Genomic DNA, 21,759 nt, shown 5'->3' on the forward strand with positions numbered 1-21,759 from the left:
TAACCCTAGCCCAGCAGGGTAAACTGGCACAACTACCCAATGAGGCATACCGTATGACGCTTGAGATCCTAGGACTGAGCGAAGTTCGTTGGCAGAACTTTGGAGAACAGAGATTGGCGTCGGGTCAAATTCTGCTATACTCTGGCTTACGAGGCCTCACGCTCCTCGCCACCGTGGAGTTGGTTTCCTGCTCAGCGCTAACGCCCACGCAGCGCTTGTTGAGTCTTTCGAGTTCTTGGGGATATAATAGGCAATCACGGTTACATTTAATAAATTTTAATTGCGGACTTCAATCGATCGTATCATAAAAAAAACGTATTAAAAATCTAGAACGAAAACAGCGGTCAATCTCTTTAGGTTTCGTTTTTATAACTAACTGGAAAGTGTTGCCAGAAATAATTGTTAGTCAAAAAATTAGAATACATACACAACATTTCTTCCCTCCTTCCGAAATGAACTCACTATGGTGTAAACTTGCAAGGAGGACGACGAGTTCTTGTCGAATGGAGGGTCTCGAGAATCCGGATTGTCCACCGGACTTGCAGATGGAGTGCGGAACTCAGGGGAATCTTGGACGGCAGGAGCATTCCTGATGTTGTTTGGAGTTGCTGGTGTACCGCGAAGTGTTTCCCCATTGGCGTAAAATCGAACGCGCCTAGGTGGGTCATATTCAGAAGAAACTCCAACGTCTGTCGTTTCCGGTGCTTGACCACCATTGGGACCGAGTCTGGATCGAATTTGGTCAATGTGGCGCATGAACGTTCTACCGGCATATCCCGAGTAGGTGGAAAAATCTGATGAATTGATTGAATTACTGAAGAGCAAAAACTGATATTGGTTTGATTGATATAAGAGGTAAAAGAGCAAAAATGATAGTAAAATCTAATATGGTGAACTACTCAATAATAGCTCGTTAAGATATTACAAGAGCAAAACAATAGCAGACAAGATTTGTCACTTTTTTCAAGGAAAAATAAAAAATAAAAAAAATGTCAACATCCAGCATCGAATCTATGACCTTAGGATTCACAGGCGGCGATGCTTACAACTCAACTGTGGCTCGCTGTTGTAAATAACATGGGAATAAGAGCATGCGGTTCTTCGTTTCCGCAGCTCAGAAAGGGGCACATGGCATTTCACTAACATTGAGCCATCTCTATGGGTGTATGTGTTCCATTTCGTGCAGAAGAGCTAAACTTGTTCTTATGTAGAAATTTTCAGCTATTTCGACAAGAACAAAAACTGATATCATATCACTTTGAGCTATTCGTGCGATATTCATTAGATTTTTGAATAACTCATCAAAATCACATCGAGCTATGACAGCAAAAAGTGTTCGATTTAAGATATGATTTAGATATTCTCATTTACCCGGGTAGCTCACTTCATAGTGCAGATCTCCCAGTAGAACACCGATCACGCCAGGGATCCACTTTTCTATTTGGCGCTGTCCATAAACTACGTAGACTCAATTTTGGCAATCTCAGACCCCCCCTCCCCCTCCGTAGACTTTCGTTCATACAAAATTTTTGAAATTTGTATGGAGCGTAGACTTTGGCCAGATCCCCCCCTCCCCCCTTCCAAGTCTACGTAGTTTATGGACAGGCCCTTTGTAACTAATGGCGGTTCAGCCACAGCTACCGTTGGCTGAGGAGAGGGTCACAGAAGGTGATCCTTCCCAGCGGCTAACGAGACTCTGTATTTACCCTCAATCCCAGGGTCGGCACGCTTATCCTATCTATTTCGCGGATTCAGGAAAACACTTGGATTGCCTTTCCACACTCCTGTTTATTGGCTAACTTTTGTGCACTTTCTGTCTATCTTCTAGCTGTCTACCTTCACCCTACTCTACCCACTTTCTTATTCTAATCTGACCTTCTTTCTTCGGGGCCCCTTTCTCCTGCTGCCGCCATCATCCACCAATCCTCTTCTTCATCGTCCTTTCCCTTCTCCCATGTCCGTTGCGACTTTTGCCGCCCAATCGAACCGGAGTGTCTGCGACCGCTGGAGAACGGGCCTCAGGTTGGTCCTCGGCCTGGAGTAGCGAATGGCCGGATCTTCATCTGCCCAAGTCTTCGCCGGATGTATTCACGGCGGAGGGTGACCCATTCTAGGGTTCGGGTTCACCTCTTGTTTTGTGGTAAAACCACGGTAATACTACGGTGTTCTGTGTAGGGGGGGGGGGGGGTATTCCAGTTATTATATAATTTAGCGAATCATCTAGATTTAGCTTTTACTTGTGTCCTTAGATTCCTACACACACAATAGACACACAGTGGACACTTCGCATCGAACTTCACTAGTGTCGATCACTTGGGCAAATGGCCGTTTCTTCGGTCAATCCAAGATCTCCAAGATCACGATGGCCTTCCTTCGCTACCACCGTCTACGTCCATGTTTCAGACAAGGCAGAGTCATCTGGTGGCTTATGTGGCAGGATGATGGTAGCTGCTATTTATGGCTGCGTCCTTTTCGGGTGACCAGTGACACAGAGTGGAAACACACAACACAAACACTTTCCTGAATTTAATTTAACAAACAGACGAATACTATTCTAGACCGCGACAAACTCTCACAAACCTACTGAGGGGGTACTACGAACCGTTACACATTCGAGGATTGCAGAGAGGAAGTACACAAGTACACTTGTTGATCCGGACTGAATTCTCAAAATGATGGCTCGAAATTGGTTCCTTGCTTTTCGGAGATTTTACGATGTACTCATGACCTTCACCTCCAACCACTTGCTGTATGCATCAACTACAATCAGCAACATCGAGCCTACCACTGGCCCGGCATAATCGATGTGGATTCTTTCCCACGGCCGTTTGGGGTACTGCCAATGGTGCTCGCTAAACTTCGGAGGAGCATGCACATTCGGAACAAGATTTGATAGTCGTTTCGATGTCCACGTCGATTCCCGGCCATTAAACGAATGAACGAGCTAGCCCCTTCATTTTCACCATTCCGACGTGTGACACATGAAGATCATTCGGCACTGACTGACGAAGGGTAGCAGGAACCACTACACGACGGTCGAACAGCAAACAACTCGCGGCGAGAGTATATTTGGCTTCTGGTGCTTTATAACCTAATCCTATTAATTCGGCACCGGTCTCCAGCAATTGAACGATCTTACCCAGACTAGGATCCTTCCGCGTCTCTCTGGCAATATTATGTTCTGCACGAACAGGCAGTTGTTCTATTTGGTGCAGCGCAAACAGTTCGAACTCGTCTACTGTACTATTCTCTCTTCCCTTACGAACCGAGCATATGGATGTACTTATCAGAACTCGATGGAGGGCTAGTGATTCGAGAGCAGTAGTCTGCATTAACGTTTTCCTTCGTTGATTTGTACACAACATAAAAATTGAAGTTTGCCAAATAATCCGCATAATTGGCCATTCTGCTGATGCAGAATCGGTAGCGATTTGGTAGGGTGCCAAATTTGGGTCAACGGCCTGTGGTCGGTAATTAATGTGAATTTTCGAGCGTACAGGTAGTTGAAAAACTTTCTAACTGCCCATACGAAGGCAAGAGTCTCTTTGTCGATCTGCGGGTATCGTTGTTCAGTGAGCGCAGGAAAGCAAGAGAAAGTACAGTCCAACACACAGCTCACATCACAGCGCTGCGCTACTCTGTACTGCCGAGAGCCTACAACTTGCAGCTCAGTCTGCGCAGATGTGTAGCACATTCCTAGAAATGAGCAAAGCTCACGCAGAAGAAGTTTGAACTCTGCGACGTCTCGCGCAGCTGGTGTGGCAACTTACACATTCGCACTCTCACGCAAAGTTTTACGGCTGTGCGATGTGTGTTTGTTGCCGGTCCACATTCGTATCAAAAGAGAGCGGCGCTCATTTTATTGAAGATGTGTACGCAGAGCTGTTTATCAGTGTATCTATGCCATCTCTGGTTGGATGGACGAGGTGCGTCTCGTATAACTTCAATATGGTGATCCGACTTGGGCAAACCGTGTGCGTCAATCTTGTGTCCAAGACATTCGATGACCGAGGTGGCGAAAACACATTTAGAACGGTTCAATCGTAAACCGTGATCTTTCAACCTGTCTAAAACAGCTATGAGAGCGGACCGCAGGTTTTCGAAGCTATCCGCGAACACTATAATATCGTCGTAGAAATTGATCACATCCCGAGAAGGTGGAAAAATCTGATGAATTGTATATTCAGTTATGATTGATTGAATTACTGAAGAGCAAAAACTGATATTGGTTTGATTGATATAAGAGGTAAAAGAACAAAAATAATAGTAAAATCTAATATGGTGAACTACTCAATAATAGCTCGTTAAGATATTACAAGAGCAAAACAATAGCAGACAAGATTTGTCACTTTTTTCTAGGAAAAATAAAAAATAAAAAAAATGTCAACATCCAGCATCGAACCTACGACCTTAGGATTCACAGGCGGCGATGCTTACAACTCAACTGTGGCTCGCTGTTGTAAATAACATGGGAATAAGAGTACGCGAATCTTCGTTTCCACAGCTCAGAAAGGGGCACATGGCATTTCACTAACATTGAGCCATCTCTATGGGTGTATGTGTTCCATTTCGTGCAGAAGAGCTAAACTTGTTCTTATGTAGAAAATTTCAGCTATTTCGACAAGAACAAAAACTGATATCATATCACTTTGAGCTATTCGTACGATATTTATTAGATTTTTGAATAACTCATCAAAATCACTTCGAGCTATGACAGCAAAAAGTGTTCGATTTGAGATATGATTTAGATATTCTCATTTATCCGGGTAACCAAATTGCAGGGGGCTAGTTTGTTGATCAAATTACGTTCAATTTATCTATATCCCTTTCGTGACGAACCAGCACAATCGTGCTGTTTTTCGACATTGGTTTTTCGACATTGGTTTTACACATTTTTTTCAATTGTTTTTTTTTTTTCTCAAAATATGTGATGTACATAATTTTTATGATCGAGTTATTACTCTAACTTGTATTTCTGAGCCTCAGCTTTGATTGGAATTGTTTATAAAAAACGCCACGACAAGTTAAACAAAAAGTAAACAATCACCCTAGAAGTTGAAAAAGTTTTATCTGTCGTATTTTTATAAATATTTGTTTAATCCAGGTATGCAGAGATAAAAATCGATAGAAAAAGAGTAGTTCTGCAAAACGGCGAAGAAAAAGTGGTGCTTTGTTGAAAAGCACAAGATTTCTGGGTGGTCAAAGTGGGACCAGCACAATTGTGCTGTTCCGTCCCCAAGGCGGTCCAAGTTCCAACGGTAATTGCCTATTCTTAGGCGTTTTATGGTATAGAAGATTGATTTTAATTATTAAATAACTACAAAGTGTTAGTTTGTAAAAACTTAGACGAATAATTTCAACTCAAGGAACACGATATCAGCTTGTACGAGTTTTTTAAGGAACTTTGAATACTTGGGTGAAAAATATTCTCCATATTTTCGAAATCATGAATAAGATTGGAACAGGAATTTGCTGTTCTTATTATCTTCTTTTTATTCACTTCTATGATTTGAATACCCTGTCAAGCTGATCTCGTGTTCCTAGATTTAAAATTATACGTCTAAATTTCTACAAACTAACACTTTGCAGTGATTTAGTAATTATAATAAATCTTCTGTACCAAAAAACGCCTAAAAGTAGGCAATTTTTAGCAATTATTTGGAGAACATCGACCGGCTTGAGGACGGACCAGCACAATTGTGCTGGTCCTAATTTGACCCTAAAAAGTGCATAGGTGGATAAAGTACCCGAAGTAAAGAAAGTTTTATTCTAGAGAGGACGTTAAGTTTATAAGAGGAAATTTGAGATAATTAATTATTCTTTTATGGTCCGTCACGAAAGGGATATACACCCGATTCTTATTTTGCACGGGTGTGGTTTTTGCTATAACTCAGTCAACTTTTAACCGATTTTCATGAAATTGTGTACACATGTAGCACATGATATTACAATTAGTGTACAAAATTTCATGAGAATTGGTTGAAAATTGACTGAGTTATAGCAAAATAACGACCCGTGCAAAAAAAGAATCGGGTGTACATATATTTTGCATTAGTAGGTTAGCTTCAGAGGCACGTTCGACCCACATGAATGTCTTTGAGATGAGAGTCACAATGAACCCAAGAAAAGGTAACAAATTGATAGCACATAGGGAATCGCGCTACTTGGGCGGTGGCTTCTATATTCGTCTGTTTTCCACTATAACTCAGTCAATCTTGAACCAATTGACACAATTCTTGGAATGCGGTGAGATAGGTATAGTATCTACCCGTGTACAAAATTTCAAGTCAATCGGTTCAAAATTGACCGAGTTACAGTGGAAAACAGACGAAAATAACAGACGAAGAAAACCACCGCCCAAGTAGCGCGATACCCTAGCACGTTATCGAAAATTACGTAATCATTGAATTCAAGTTGATAACTAATTATACTACACTCGAAGACCACATTATCAAGAAGACTCGCAGCACTGATGAAAATCGGGACACAATGCTAGCGCCACCCCGGTTAAAGGTGGCACACTAGTGTGTGTGAATTTTCATACTCGTACCAATACACCCTTACGCATTTACACAAAGATACCTCCTTAGCTCACCTTAGGCAGCGGTGCCGTCGGTGACGCTTGCCGTTAGTATGGGAAAATTACAGAGTTGCATGTCTTCTTGATAAAGTAGTCTCCGCTATACTATATTTTGTTCAACATTATATTTAGTTATAAATTTTATGAATAGTTTATATGAAATGAGACGGCTGTTTGATACTTAGCTGGTTTTGTTATCAATCAGTAGCCATGTAGTTTTATTTTAGTAAAAACTACTTCACCAATATTAGTTCAGAATTTCTAGAGTTCACTTGCGTCACCCAGCGAACAAACCTACAACCAACTAGTTCACTATCAGATAGCTTTTGATGTCCTGATCGACCTTGGTGAAGTCAAGATTCTTCTATGTGGTCGAATTTTCGAGATACAGAAGTTCAGAATTTTTAGAATCCACTAGCGTCACCAACAGGGTAAACCAAGAACCAACTAATACACTATCCGTTAGCCCTTAAAGTACTGATCAATTTTGCCGAAGACGAAATTCTTCAATGTAGTCAGGTTCTCGAAATACAGAAGTTCATAAATTGTAGGGCTCACTAGCGCCACCTAGCTGATAAACCTGGAATGAACTAGTCAACTATCCGTTGGCACTTGATGTACTGATCAACTTTGCCAACGACGAATTTTTTTTTTTAATCTTGTTTTTAGAGATTCAGCAGCAAAGAATTTCTAAAACTCACAAGAGCTACCTAGCGGAACCTTCAATCAACTAGCTCACTATCGGATAGCTTGTGATGTCCTGATCGACCTTACCGTAGACGAAATTTTTCTATGTAGTCTGATTATTGAGATACAGAAGTTTAGAATTTTTAGGGCTCACTAGCACCTCCTAGCAGATTTACCTTGAACCAACTAGTGCACTCTCGGGTAGCTCTTGATGACCTGATCGACCTTGCCGAAGATGAAATTCTTCTAAGTAGGCTGATTCTCGAAATACAGAGGTTTATTTTTTAGGACTCACTAACGCCACCTAGCGGGTAAACCTTGATCCAACTAGTGCACTATCGGGTAGCTCTTGATGGCCTGATCAACTTTGTCGGAATCGAAATGCTTCTATGTAGTCTGATTCTTGAAATACAGATGTTCACTGGCGCCACCTAACGGATAAACCTAGAACCAACTAGTTCATTATCGGATAGCTCTTGATGTCCTGATCAACTTTGAAGAGACCAAAGTTTTCTATGTATTCTGGCTGTTGAGAAAAAGAAGATAAGAATTTATATGACTCGCTAGCGCCACCTAGTGGATAAGCCTAGAACCAACTAGTTCAGTATCGGATTTCCTGATCGACCTTGTCGAAGACGAAATTCTTCTATGTAGTCTGATTCTCGAGATACATAGGTTTGATTTTTTAGGACTCACTAACGCCACCTAGCAAATAAGCCTAGAACCAACTAGTTTACTATCGGATAGCTATTGATGTCCTGATCAACCTTGCCGAAGACGATTTTTTCTATGTAGCCGGATTCTCGAGATACAGAGGTTTAAATTTTTTAGGACTCACTAACGTCACCTAACGGATAAACCTAGAATCAACTAGTTCACTATCGGATCACTCTTGATGTCCTGATTAACTTTGTCGAAGACAACATTTTTCTGTGTAGTCTGGTTGTTAAGTAGCTAATAATTTATATGACTCACTAGCGCCACCTAGTGGGTAAACCTAGAATCAACTAGTTCAGTATCGGTTAGCTCTTGATGTCCTGATCGACCTTGTCGAAGACGAAATTCTGAAATTCTTCTATGTTGTCTGATTCTCAAGATACAGAAATTCAGAATTTTTAGAGCCCACTTGCGCCACCTAGCGGACAAACCTACAACCAACTAGTTCACTATCGGATAGTTATTGATGTCCTGATCAACCTTGCCGAAGACGAAATTCATGTAGTCGGATTCTCGAGATACAGACATACGCGCCAACTTGTGACGTAGTTGGGGGGGCGAGGCCTCTCAAAATCAATCAAATTCGGAAAACCTCGACGCAGTTCACCTAGTTTAGGCATATTTACGTGAAAACTAGTGCATTGAGCTGAAAAAAGTTGATTTTTGTTCAATTTTGGAGAGCTTCGCCCCCCCAACTACGTCACAAGTTGGCGCCTATGGATACAGAGGTTTATTTTTTTAGGACTCACTAGCGCCACCTAACGGATAAACCAAGAACCAACTAGTTCACTATCGGATAGCTCTTGATGCCCTGATCAACTTTGCTTAAAACAAAGACACGAGCGCGACGATATTGGCAATGGCTGTTGACGAAACACCTATCAAAGCACAATCACAGACAAACAGACTTATCACTTGGAACAAATTGCGATAAAAATCATCGCCCAATGCTAACCAAGCTGTGTTACGCAAACCAATCAGTAGGTGGCGGTAGTGAGCAAACGTCAAACAGGAGCAAAAACGATGCGAGCGCCGTGACCGAGCGATTTGCGAACTACAAGATATTTGAACTAACCGTTAAAAAGGATAACGATGCGAAGTGAGTAGAGTGAGACGTCTGTTTATCTGTGGCACAATGTTTCATGATCACTACTGGAGCGAATACGTACTAAATTACGTACTATCGGAGAGTCCTTGATCTCCTCAACAACTTTGCTGATGGACATAAATGGGTTAAATAACCGAAGAAGGTTAAGAGTAAATATGATGCTGGGCGGAAATAGTGAATAATGCTATCGACAGTCGAACAGAGTTCTGAATGCAAAATATTATAGAATTTAATGTATTGATTTCAAATGCTTATGTCGACTGCATGTCAATTTCTATTCGGGAAATGATATAAATAATGAAGTGCGGTCGCAGTCAAAAGGTATATGAGACAAAAGACTGTAGCGGTTTGGAACCGATTAAATTCTATACTAGTTCGATCCGATGTACGAGTGCTTTTTGTCTTGCTTTTACAATAAGCTGGCCTTCTGTTTGAAAATATTGTTCAATTTCCTGATGATAATAGTGGCTCGCCATCATAGACATCTTGTATATTGATCGAAATCTCAATTAGCTTAGTTGTCTCCATCAGCTGCCTTAGAGATGATCCCACGAATCGTCATGTAATTCATACTGTCCATAGTTAATCTGAATTTACTCAAGATTCTCGTGTATATTTACAGTTCACTTGCGCTTCTGGTCTCCGCAAATGCTGTGTCCCACGGTACAGAGATCAATTGTGATACCACTAGCAAGGATGACCAAAATTCATCTACCAAAGATTTGTGCGAGATTGTGATATCGGAGCAAAAATGGAATATCAGCTCCATCGACCTATCTTCTGTGATACTTCCCCCCGAATTCGAAAAGTTCAGACTGGTTGGTGTTAACGGATCGTTCCCTTTGGTGGACTTCTTCTCATCAAAACCACGTCTCCAGAAAGTACATATCTACGATTCGGTTATGCATGTGGTAGAAATTCCTCCAATGTTGGAAAGCTTGCTGGTTACTGGGTGTCAAACACGGCAGGTTGTCATCGGAAAAACGGGCAAAGATGGATATGCTATGCATACCCTCGTCCTAAGGGAAACTGAAATCAGTGAAATTCCACAGAGGATTGATCAGTTAAAACCATTGAAGTCATTGGACATGGCGTATAACTTGCTGAAAAAAATCAATTTTACTGAGTTTAATGGATTGGAAGAACTGGATTTTGTGGACTTGAGTTACAATTTTATTGGAGATATTTCGATTGATGCAGTAGACTTACCAAAATTACTCAAACTGGATCTACACCAAAATTTGTTGAAGCGCATTCCTCGAAATTTTGGACAATTACGATCTCTAGAAGAGCTAAACTTAAGCCACAATATGTTAGAATACGTCGAAATGAGCCACTTCAACGGACTAACGAAGCTGAAGGTTCTGGAACTCCAGTTCAACAACCTACTGATAGGCTCTTTGGCTCCTGTCATCCTGCCAGTCCTGGAAGTTTTACGGCTTGAATCGTGTCGTCTACAGCAGCTGGATTTGTTTGGTATTGAAATGCCCAAATTAAAAAAGTTGTACCTGAACGACAACAAACTGGAATACGTGGAAGGTTTCAACAAAAATGTCTACCAGGGTGAAGCGTTGAACTTGTATGGTGACCGAAACCATTGGAGCTGCAACTGGCTGTCGGAGATACATACTCGGGTGAAATTTGTGCGGCAACAAGATCGAGTAGTCTGTAGGAGGTTCGAACACAATGTGTGCTGCCTCGAGAATGATTATTTCTCGATCCGGAAGGCGGATCGGAGGTGGATGGCCATTAAAGAACAGAATCGGGAAATTTTCAAGTCGTTGGACGAGCAACAGGACAAGGTGCGAGGACTGAGTGAAACCTGTGAAATGGCTGGCAGACTGCTGGTTGAAATCGAAGACACGATTGCGAAACTTTTGAGCCTGGTAGAGACAATAGCAACAAGATCAGAAACATTAGGAGCTAGAGCAGATTATTTACGTTTTGACATGATCTTCCTGCCACTGTTTTCACTATGCTTTTACTTTTGGATTTGCATTTCGACGAACTAGTAAATACTTGACGAACTTGCGGAAGCTTGACGGACTTAACACAAACTAAGTGAATATTCAATAAACTAGTTAAAAAATATGGGGTCTCATTGCGTTCTTCTATTTTTTCATGACTGGCCTAAATTATTTGATTGACCATTATTCTAAAGTTTCTAAAAATTCTGTTAATTGCTATAAATACACATTTACATTGAACAGTCGAAGCTCAACATTGCGACCGTGCATATAAATTACTCCAGCATATGATTCATAATAAAACAGAAACAGTAATAAATCTCGAGTGTCCCAGGTGCATCAAGGCCCTTAATCAGCACACACCGATAGAGCACCCGGTAGCCAATGCACAGTGGGAAAAATCGACCCAAAAAACGGATCTTTTAACGCCGCTGGTTTCGGTACGTGAAGTTGACCATTTCTGACGTAAAAAAATACGAGAAATCGATTGGTGCTAAATTCATTCACCGCACGGCACGGGAAGTGGTCCTTTTGCCCCATTTTGCCCTGTTTCATACAAAAAGAGAATCAAAATGTACTTTCAAACAACTAGCACGACTGTAGATCGTTGAAAATAGCTGTATGTGTAATTAGATGTCAATAGAAATCATAAACATACGTGAAAGATCCTTTTAAATGCTTATTTTGCCCCATATGCCCCTACAACTGCTGGAAATTGTGAATTTTACATAAATATGAATGGATTTTTAATGTTACTGATTTGAATTTGTTTTTTTTTCGCTTAAACAAAAAGCACTAGATCTGTTATCACCAGAATCATCTTCAGTAGTTGTCCAATTTGCCCCATTTTGCCCTATAATCATAGAAAAATGAGATTTAAAATGTATTTATAAGAAATAGATACTGCTATGGAAAGTTGACATTAGTTCTGATTGAAATTGGAAGCTAACAGTTATCATGCGCATATATTAAATATATTTTCCCTATTTTACCCTACATTGCCCTAAAACTGATGGATGATAACATTTTTTGTATTAAGCATTAATCTTAATCTAAATTGGTAGCAAATATGCACACAACTAATTAAATTACCCGAGCAGAAGAGAATAACATTCGCATAACAAAATACGTTATTTTGACAAAATAACTGAGTAATGAAGTCAGTTATTTAAATGTTATTAACATAACATCTTATGTTATAAACTTGCGTGTCATAAGCGGCAAAATAACAAATACCATAACAAAAAAATGTTCCTGGAAGACAAATTTAATAACATGTTTTGTTTGTGTCAATAACAACTTAATAACAATGAATTTGGAAAATATTTCAATAACAAATTTTGATCTTCAAAAGTTATTGATAACAAACCAAAAGCAAATTTTTTTGACCACCCTTTAGATAGAGTTATGCTAATTGCGAATTATAACATATGAGTCTAACTATTTCCGAGGAACTACTAATCAGCCAAGTATTACAACATTCTGAGATTTTCTATGGAATTGATACGACTATATGTAACTGGATATAAAAAATAATAAAACAGGACATAATTGTCGAAGTGTTCATAAAATAATAAGCTGACAAGAATAATAATTAGAATAATAAGCTAATATGTACGGAATGATGTAAGGAACGTAAATCTCCAATGTTGTAGTTACAATTTTAAAACTTGTTATTGTTGTGATATTGTTTATCAAATATTTGTACACACTCAATATCACAATAATAACTTAGTTTGCTCCATAACAAAACATGTTATTTAAATGTTGTTTAATGGGTGCATATCAATTGCTGGATAATAACAAAATAAGATTGTCCAACAAACCATGTTATGAAAAAGTAATTCCTTGATAAGTTAATAATAACAAAACAAGATATAAAAACAGGTTATGTTATTTTGTAGTTATTATTTTGCTATTCTCTTCTGCTCGGGTAGTCATCTTAAGTATATATAAAATTTGGTGCATTAAGACGCCCTATTTAATCAGTTTAGCGCATATTTTACATATTTTGTAAAATGCTTATTATGCCCTTAATTCCCCATCAAAAACTGAAATTATAGAAAAAGTCATATGTATGTCTTTTTTATAACAGTACCAATGCTAATAAGGGAAATTGAAATTGATATCCAATTGGATGGATGTCAAAAATTGCAATCAGTCAAAACGATTTATAACACCAAATGCTTATAAAACCAAAAAGCTCTTAGAGCTCAACAAGAGAGCTCTATGTACATACACTGGCCTAGTAACTGGACACTGTCCGAGCAGGTATCACTTGAAAAATATTGGCCAGATTCAGAGTGATATCTGTCGTTTCTGTAATACGGAACGAGAAACCTCGGAACATCTGCTTTGCAGTTGTGGTGCTTTATACATGCGCAGGCAAAGATTTCTAAATAGTGGTTGCTTGCAACCCAGTGAGATCTGGTCTGCAGAACCTGGGAAGGTCTTGGGGTTTATTAATTCCATTGCACCTGACTGGGAGACGACGCGTCGTGGCAGAAGCTGATTACTTGACACATGGTAATTAGCTGGCTAGATGCGAATATCAAAACGGGGCATGCCACAAAAGTTCAGCTTATTGGACGCAGTGGCTTTAATTCCCCAACAGGGGAGGAAGAAAAAAAAAGGAAATTAATTTATTTATGACATGACAAAAAATCAGGGCAAATTAATTTATTCAATACATGATAAAAAATCAGGGCAAACTGGGGTGAGATGGACAGCTATTCATACCATTCCGAGAATGATCCTAGTATTAATCGTTGACCCGCATTTGTATATATCAAAAATGATCCAGGACTTCATGTTTTGCACCCAACAAAACCATACAAAATATGTTATTATCCAGCAGTTTTAAGGGAATGTAGGGTAAAATAGGGAAAATATCTTTCATACATACGCATGATAACTGTTAGTTTCCAATTTCACCTAAAGCTAATTTCAACGTTCTATAGCAGTATTTGTTTTTCATAACTACATTTGAAATCTATTTTTTATGAAAATAGGGCAAAAAGGGGCAAATCGGACAACTCCCGAAGATGATTCTGGTGATAATAGATCTGGCGCTTTTTGTTTACGCCAAACAAATCACTTCAAATCAGTAACATTCAAAATCCATTTATAATTAGAAAAAAATATGAATAACCACAAGTTGTTGGGACATATGGGTCAAAATAAGCTTTGAAAAGGATCTTTCATGTATTTTTATGATTTCCATTGACCTTTAATTACACCTGCAGCTATTTTCAACGATTTACAGTCGTGTTAGTTGTTTGAAAGTACATTTTGATTCTCTTTTTGTATGAAAAAAGGGCAAAATGGGGCAATATGGACCACTTCCCGTGCCGTGCGGTGAATAAATTTAGCACCAATCGATTTCTCGTAATTTTTTACATCAGAAATGGTCAACTTCACGTACCGAAACCAGCGGCGTTAAAAGATCCGTTTTTTGGGTCGATTTTTCCCACTGTGCAATGCGTAGGACGATATAATCCGTTCAATATTTTGAATCCTGCAAAAACGAACCACTATGCTGGCTGGCTGGCTGGGAGTTTTGAATGGCACTCGAAATTTTGCTACTGCCGTCGACGTCGTCGTCGTTTTGATCGGTCTTCGAAAATTGGCCTCGACTTAACAGTTCGTTCGTTCATTCATGCATCGATGCCCACTGAATGGGGTACTCTTTTCGGAAAATCCAAAATCCATTGCTCTCCTCGATTGAATTGAATTGCCTTCCTCGAAATCCAGAGGCAGCATTCGATATGTTGAGTTGAGAATCAAATCCGGAACATGGCACAGCATGAAGCCCGTATTTTCCTACTCTCACATATTCAATTCCACATGCACATAGGTGCTTCAAAACGGAATGCTTCCGAAAATATCTGAACCGGTAGGTAATTATCCTGGTATTCACACGTTTTTACTTTCATTTTTGTTTCAAAACACAGAAGCAGAATTGCATAGGATGCTTCACATGAGGGAATAAAGGGTAGGATGCACTAGATGAGGATGGTTGGGGCAAAAAACTATTTTAAAAAAATATAATTCGTGGAGATTGTTTCAAGAATCTCGTGAAGATTCTCCCAAGAATCTCGTGGAGATTCTTTTAAGAATCTCGTGGAGATTGATTCAAGAATCTCGTGGAGATTCTTTCAAGCATCTCGTGAAGATCCTCTCAAGAATCTCGTGGAGATTGTTTCAAGCATCTCGTGAAGATCCTCTCAAGAATCTCGTGAAGATTCTCTTAAGAATCTCGTGGAGATTATAACTCGTAAAGATTCTCTCAAGAATCTCGTGGAGATTCTCTCAAGAATCTCGTGAAGATTTTCCCAAGAATCTCGTGGAGATTCTACCAAGACTCTCGTGGAGATTCTCCCAAGGGGTCGTACACAAATTACGTCACGCTTTTAGGGGGGATGGCAGGTTTTGTAGAGCGTGACGACCCTTACAAAAAATACTGAGGTCCCATACAAAAAGTGTGACTTAGGGGAGGGGGGGGGGGGGTGGGGTTGAAAACGGTCGATTTTTGCGTGACATCCCCAAGAATTTCGTGGAGATTCTCTCAAGAATCTCGTGGAGATTCTCTCAAGAATCTCGTGGAGATTCTCCCAAGAATCTCGTGGAGATTCTCTCAAGAATCTCGTGGAGATTCTCTCAAGAATCTCGTGGAGATTCTCCCAAGAATCTCGTGGAGATTCTCCCAAAAATCTCGTGGAGATTCTCCCAAGAATCTCGTGGAGATTCTCCCAAGAATCTCGTGGAGATTCTCCCAAGAATCTCGTGGAGATTCTCCCAAGAATCTCGTGGAGATTCTCCCAAGAATCTCGTGGAGATTCTCCCAAGAATCTCGTGGAGATTCTCCCAAGAATCTCGTGGAGATTCTCCCAAGAATCTCGTGGAGATTCTCCCAAGAATCTCGTGGAGATTCTCCCAAGAATCTCGTGGAGATTCTCCCAAGAATCTCGTGGAGATTCTTTCTCTCCAGAATCTCGTATAAATTCTCTCAAGAATCTCGTGGAGATTGTTTCAAGAATCTCGTGGAGATTCTCCCAAGAATCTCGTGGAGATTCTCCCAAGAATCTCGTGGAGATTCTCCCAAGAATCTCGTGGAGATTCTCCCAAGAATCTCGTGGAGATTCTCTCAAGAATCTCGTGGAGATTCTCTCAAGAATCTCGTGGAGATTCTCTCAAGAATCTCGTGAAGATTTTCCCAAGAATCTCGTGGAGATTCTACCAAGAATCTCGTGGAGATTCTCCCAAGGGGTCGTACACAAATTACGTCACGCTTTTAGGGGGGATGGCAGGTTTTGTAGAGCGTGACGACCCTTACAAAAATTACTGAGGTCCCATACAAAAAGTGTGACATAGGGGGGAGGGGGGGGGGTTGAAAAAGGTCGATTTTTGCGTGACATCCCCAAGAATTTCGTGGAGATTCTCTCAAGAATCTCGTGGAGATTCTCTCAAGAATCTCGTGGAGATTCTCTTAAGAATCTCGTGGAGATTCTCTCAAGAATCTCGTGGAGATTCTCTCAAGAATCTCGTGGAGATTCTCTCAAGAATCTCGTGGAGATTCTCTCAAGAATCTCGTGGAGATTCTCTCAAGAATCTCGTGGAGATTCTCTCAAGAATCTCGTGGAGATTCTCTCAAGAATCTCGTGGAGATTCTCTCAAGAATCTCGTGGAGATTCTCCCAAGAATCTCGTGGAGATTCTCCCAAGAATCTCGTGGAGATTCTCCCAAGAATCTCGTGGAGATTCTCCCAAGAATCTCGTGGAGATTCTCCCAAGAATCTCGTGGAGATTCTCCCAAGAATCTCGTGGAGATTCTCCCAAGAATCTCGTGGAGATTCTCAAAAGAATCTCGTGGAGATTCTCCCAAGAATCTCGTGGAGATTCTCCCAAGAATCTCGTGGAGATTCTCCCAAGAATCTCGTGGAGATTCTCTCAAGAATCTCGTGGAGATTCTCCCAAGAATCTCGTGGAGATTCTCTCAAGAATCTCGTGGAGATTCTCTCAAGAATCTCGTGGAGATTCTCTCAAGAATCTCGTGGAGATTCTCTCAAGAATCTCGTGGAGATTCTCTCAAGAATCTCGTGGAGATTCTCTCAAGAATCTCGTGGAGATTCTCTCAAGAATCTCGTGGAGATTCTCTCAAGAATCTCGTGGAGATTCTCTCAAGAATCTCGTGAAGATTTTCCCAAGAATCTCGTGGAGATTCTACCAAGAATCTCGTGGAGATTCTCCCAAGGGGTCGTACACAAATTACGTCACGCTTTTAGGGGGGATGGCAGGTTTTGTAGAGCGTGACGACCCTTACAAAAATTACTGAGGTCCCATACAAAAAGTGTGACATAGGGGGGGGGGGGGGGGTTGAAAAAGGTCGATTTTTGCGTGACATCCCCAAGAATTTCGTGGAGATTCTCTCAAGAATCTCGTGGAGATTCTCTCAAGAATCTCGTGGAGATTCTCTCAAGAATCTCGTGGAGATTCTCTCAAGAATCTCGTGGAGATTCTCTCAAGAATCTCGTGGAGATTCTCTCAAGAATCTCGTGGAGATTCTCTCAAGAATCTCGTGGAGATTCTCTCAAGAATCTCGTGGAGATTCTCTCAAGAATCTCGTGGAGATTCTCTCAAGAATCTCGTGGAGATTCTCTCAAGAATCTCGTGGAGATTCTCTCAAGAATCTCGTGGAGATTCTCTCAAGAATCTCGTGGAGATTCTCTCAAGAATCTCGTGGAGATTCTCTCAAGAATCTCGTGGAGATTCTCTCAAGAATCTCGTGGAGATTCTCTCAAGAATCTCGTGGAGATTCTCTCAAGAATCTCGTGGAGATTCTCTCAAGAATCTCGTGGAGATTCTCTCAAGAATCTCGTGGAGATTCTCTCAAGAATCTCGTGGAGATTCTCTCAAGAATCTCGTGGAGATTCTCTCAAGAATCTCGTGGAGATTCTCCCAAGAATCTCGTGGAGATTCTCTCAAGAATCTCGTGAAGATTCTCTCAAGAATCTCGTGGAGATTCTCCCAAGAATCTCGTGGAGATTCTCCCAAGAATCTCGTGGAGATTCTCCCAAGAATCTCGTGGAGATTCTCCCAAGAATCTCGTGGAGATTCTCCCAAGAATCTCGTGGAGATTCTCTCAAGAATCTCGTGGAGATTCTCCCAAGAATCTCGTGGAGATTCTCTCAAGAATCTCGTGGAGATTCTCTCAAGAATCTCGTGGAGATTCTCTCAAGAATCTCGTGGAGATTCTCTCAAGAATCTCGTGGAGATTCTCTCAAGAATCTCGTGGAGATTCTCTCAAGAATCTCGTGGAGATTCTCTCAAGAATCTCGTGAAGATTTTCCCAAGAATCTCGTGGAGATTCTACCAAGAATCTCGTGGAGATTCTCCCAAGGGGTCGTACACAAATTACGTCACGCTTTTAGGGGGGATGGCAGGTTTTGTAGAGCGTGACGACCCTTACAAAAATTACTGAGGTCCCATACAAAAAGTGTGACATAGGGGGGGGGGGGGTTGAAAAAGGTCGATTTTTGCGTGACATCCCCAAGAATTTCGTGGAGATTCTCTCAAGAATCTCGTGGAGATTCTCTCAAGAATCTCGTGGAGATTCTCTCAAGAATCTCGTGGAGATTCTCTCAAGAATCTCGTGGAGATTCTCTCAAGAATCTCGTGGAGATTCCCTCAAGAATCTCGTGGAGATTCTGTCAAGAATCTCGTGGAGATTCTCTCAAGAATCTCGTGGAGATTCTCCCAAGAATCTCGTGGAGATTCTCTCAAGAATCTCGTGGAGATTCTCCCAAGAATCTCGTGGAGATTCTCCCAAGAATCTCGTGGAGATTCTCCCAAGAATCTCGTGGAGATTCTCCCAAGAATCTCGTGGAGATTCTCCCAAGAATCTCGTGGAGATTCTCCCAAGAATCTCGTGGAGATTCTCCCAAGAATCTCGTGGAGATTCTCAAAAGAATCTCGTGGAGATTCTTTCTCTCCAGAATCTCGTATAAATTCTCTCAAGAATCTCGTGGAGATTGTTTCAAGAATCTCGTGGAGATTCTCCCAAGAATCTCGTGGAGATTCTCCCAAGAATCTCGTGGAGATTCTCCCAAGAATCTCGTGGAGATTCTCCCAAGAATCTCGTGGAGATTCTCCCAAGAATCTCGTGGAGATTCTCCCAAGAATCTCGTGGAGATTCTCCCAAGAATCTCGTGGAGATTCTGTCAAGAATCTCGTGGAGATTCTCTCAAGAATCTCGTGGAGATTCTCTCAAGAATCTCGTGGAGATTCTCTCAAGAATCTCGTGGAGATTCTCTCAAGAATCTCGTGGAGATTCTCTCAAGAATCTCGTGGAGATTCTCTCAAGAATCTCGTGGAGATTCTCTCAAGAATCTCGTGGAGATTCTCTCAAGAATCTCGTGGAGATTCTCTCAAGAATCTCGTGGAGGTTCTCTCAAGAATCTCGTGGAGATTCTCTCAAGAATCTCGTGGAGATTCTCTCAAGAATCTCGTGGAGATTCTCCCAAGAATCTCGTGGAGATTCTCCCAAGAATCTCGTGGAGATTCTCCCAAGAATCTCGTGGAGATTCTCCCAAGAATCTCGTGGAGATTCTCCCAAGAATCTCGTGGAGATTCTCCCAAGAATCTCGTGGAGATTCTCCCAAGAATCTCGTGGAGATTCTCCCAAGAATCTCGTGGAGATTCTCCCAAGAATCTCGTGGAGATTCTCCCAAGAATCTCGTGGAGATTCTCCCAAGAATCTCGTGGAGATTCTCCCAAGAATCTCGTGGAGATTCTCCCAAGAATCTCGTGGAGATTCTCCCAAGAATCTCGTGGAGATTCTCCCAAGAATCTCGTGGAGATTCTCCCAAGAATCTCGTGGAGATTCTCCCAAGAATCTCGTGGAGATTCTCCCAAGAATCTCGTGGAGATTCTCCCAAGAATCTCGTGGAGATTCTCCCAAGAATCTCGTGGAGATTCTCCCAAGAATCTCGTGGAGATTCTTTCTCTCCAGAATCTCGTATAAATTCTCTCAAGAATCTCGTGGAGATTGTTTCAAGAATCTCGTGGAGATTCTCTCAAAAAACTCGTGGAGATTCTCTCAAGAAACTCGTGGAGATTTTCTCAAGAATCTCGTGGAGATTGTTTCAAGAATCTCGTGGAAATTGTTTCAAGAAACTCGTGCAGATTCTCTCAAGAACCTCGTGGAGATTCTCTCAAGAATCTCGTGGAGATTCTCTCAAGAATCTCGTGGAGATTCTCCCAAGAATCTAGTGGAGATTCTCTCAAGAATCTCGTGGAGATTCTCTCAAGAATCTCGTGGAGATTCTCTCAAGAATCTCGTGGAGATTCTCTCCAGAATCTCGTGGAGATTCTCTCCAGAATCTCGTGGAGATTCTCTCCAGAATCTCGTGGAGATTCCCTCCAGAATCTCGTGGAGATTCTCTCAAGAATCTCGTGGAGATTCTCTCCAGAATCTCGTGGAGATTCTCTCCAGAATCTCGTGGAGATTCTCTCCAGAATCTCGTGGAGATTCTCTCCAGAATCTCGTGGAGATTCTCTCCAGAATCTCGTGGAGATTCTCTCCAGAATCTCGTGGAGATTCTCTCCAGAATCTCGTTGAGATTCTAAAAAGAATCTACACGAGATTCTCTCCTGAATCTCGTTGAGATTCTCTCCAGAATCTCGTGTAGATTCTCCCAAGAATCTCATGTAGATTCTTTTTAGAATCTCGTGAATATTCCCTCAGGAATCTCGTGGAGATTGCCCTTGGAATCTTGTGTGTAGATTTCCTCTTGAATTTCGTGGAGATTCCCTCAGGAAAGAGAGTGTGTTTGCTCAGACGCAGGACAATATGGAACAGAATAGCTTTTGAGGTGTTACGAAACTGTCAATGGCGCGCAGAGATAAACTGTGTATTCTTCTGTAATGGGCAACGGCCATCATGGAAACTTGCTAACAGACAAAACAATGACGGCTGTCAGAGGGAGATAGTACTTCGAAGAACTATTGAATGGTGGGAATGGAAGAGCGACAGATAGAATTTGAATCGACTACGCTGGACAGGCTGTGGAATCTTCAATGCTAGACGAGGTCAAGACAGTCATTAGAGGGCTGAAGAACAACAAGGCTGCTGAGGAGGACGAACTCCCGGCCGAGCTTCTCAAGCACGATATTGAGCAGCTGTATCAACTCTAACACCGTATAATCCGCTACTTGCGGGATGGATCGGGCCATTTTCGGTCTGCGAAACCAGCTCAAGTTCTCCGACTGGAAACGGAGACAAAACTCGCATTGTACAAGACTCTGATTCTTCCGAACGCTTTATACGACCATGAACGTTGAGAGAAATTGATCGGAAAGCCACAGACAAACAGACGTATCACTTGGAACAAAATGCGATAAAAATTATCGTCACGCAAACATAATCGCCCAATGTTAATTTTGCTGTGGTACGCAAATCCACTGAGTAGATGGCATTAGTGAGCAAACGTCAAACAGGAGCAAAAACGATGCGAGCGCCATGAGCGAGCGAATTACGAACTACGGAATATTTGAATAATCCGTTAAAAAAGGAACGATGGGAAGTGAGTACAGTGAGACGTCTGAAAATAAAGGCACAGACAAACAGACTTGACACTAGCACATAGTTTTCCTTGTGATTTACCGTTCAACACTAGCGCCTTCTGTATGCGTAGTTGCACA

At 41.3% G+C, this 21,759-nt stretch overlaps 1 protein-coding gene across 1 annotated transcript; it reads left to right on the plus strand.

Moving 5' to 3' along the window:
- The first annotated feature begins 9,476 nt into the window (after window positions 1–9,476).
- On the plus strand, window positions 9,477–11,183 carry LOC134288902 (probable serine/threonine-protein kinase pats1). Its single transcript, XM_062854834.1, has 2 exons — window positions 9,477–9,654; window positions 9,715–11,183. Exons 1-2 carry the CDS (start codon window positions 9,635–9,637, stop codon window positions 11,102–11,104), a joined length of 1,410 nt encoding a protein of 469 aa, XP_062710818.1. The 5' UTR covers window positions 9,477–9,634; the 3' UTR covers window positions 11,105–11,183.
- Window positions 11,184–21,759: the final 10,576 nt, after the last annotated feature.

This window comes from Aedes albopictus, chromosome 2 (genome assembly GCF_035046485.1).
Source record: "Aedes albopictus strain Foshan chromosome 2, AalbF5, whole genome shotgun sequence".
NCBI classification, from domain to species: Eukaryota; Metazoa; Arthropoda; class Insecta; order Diptera; family Culicidae; genus Aedes; species Aedes albopictus.

What these genes read in the sequence shown, in the direction of transcription:
- LOC134288902 (XM_062854834.1), top strand. Translation starts at nt 9,635, where the DNA reads ATGATCCCACGAATCGTCAT. An exon ending in ATGATCCCACGAATCGTCAT is followed by an intron (nt 9,655 to 9,714) that starts GTAATTCATACT and finishes GTATATTTACAG; the next exon opens with TTCACTTGCGCTTCTGGTCT.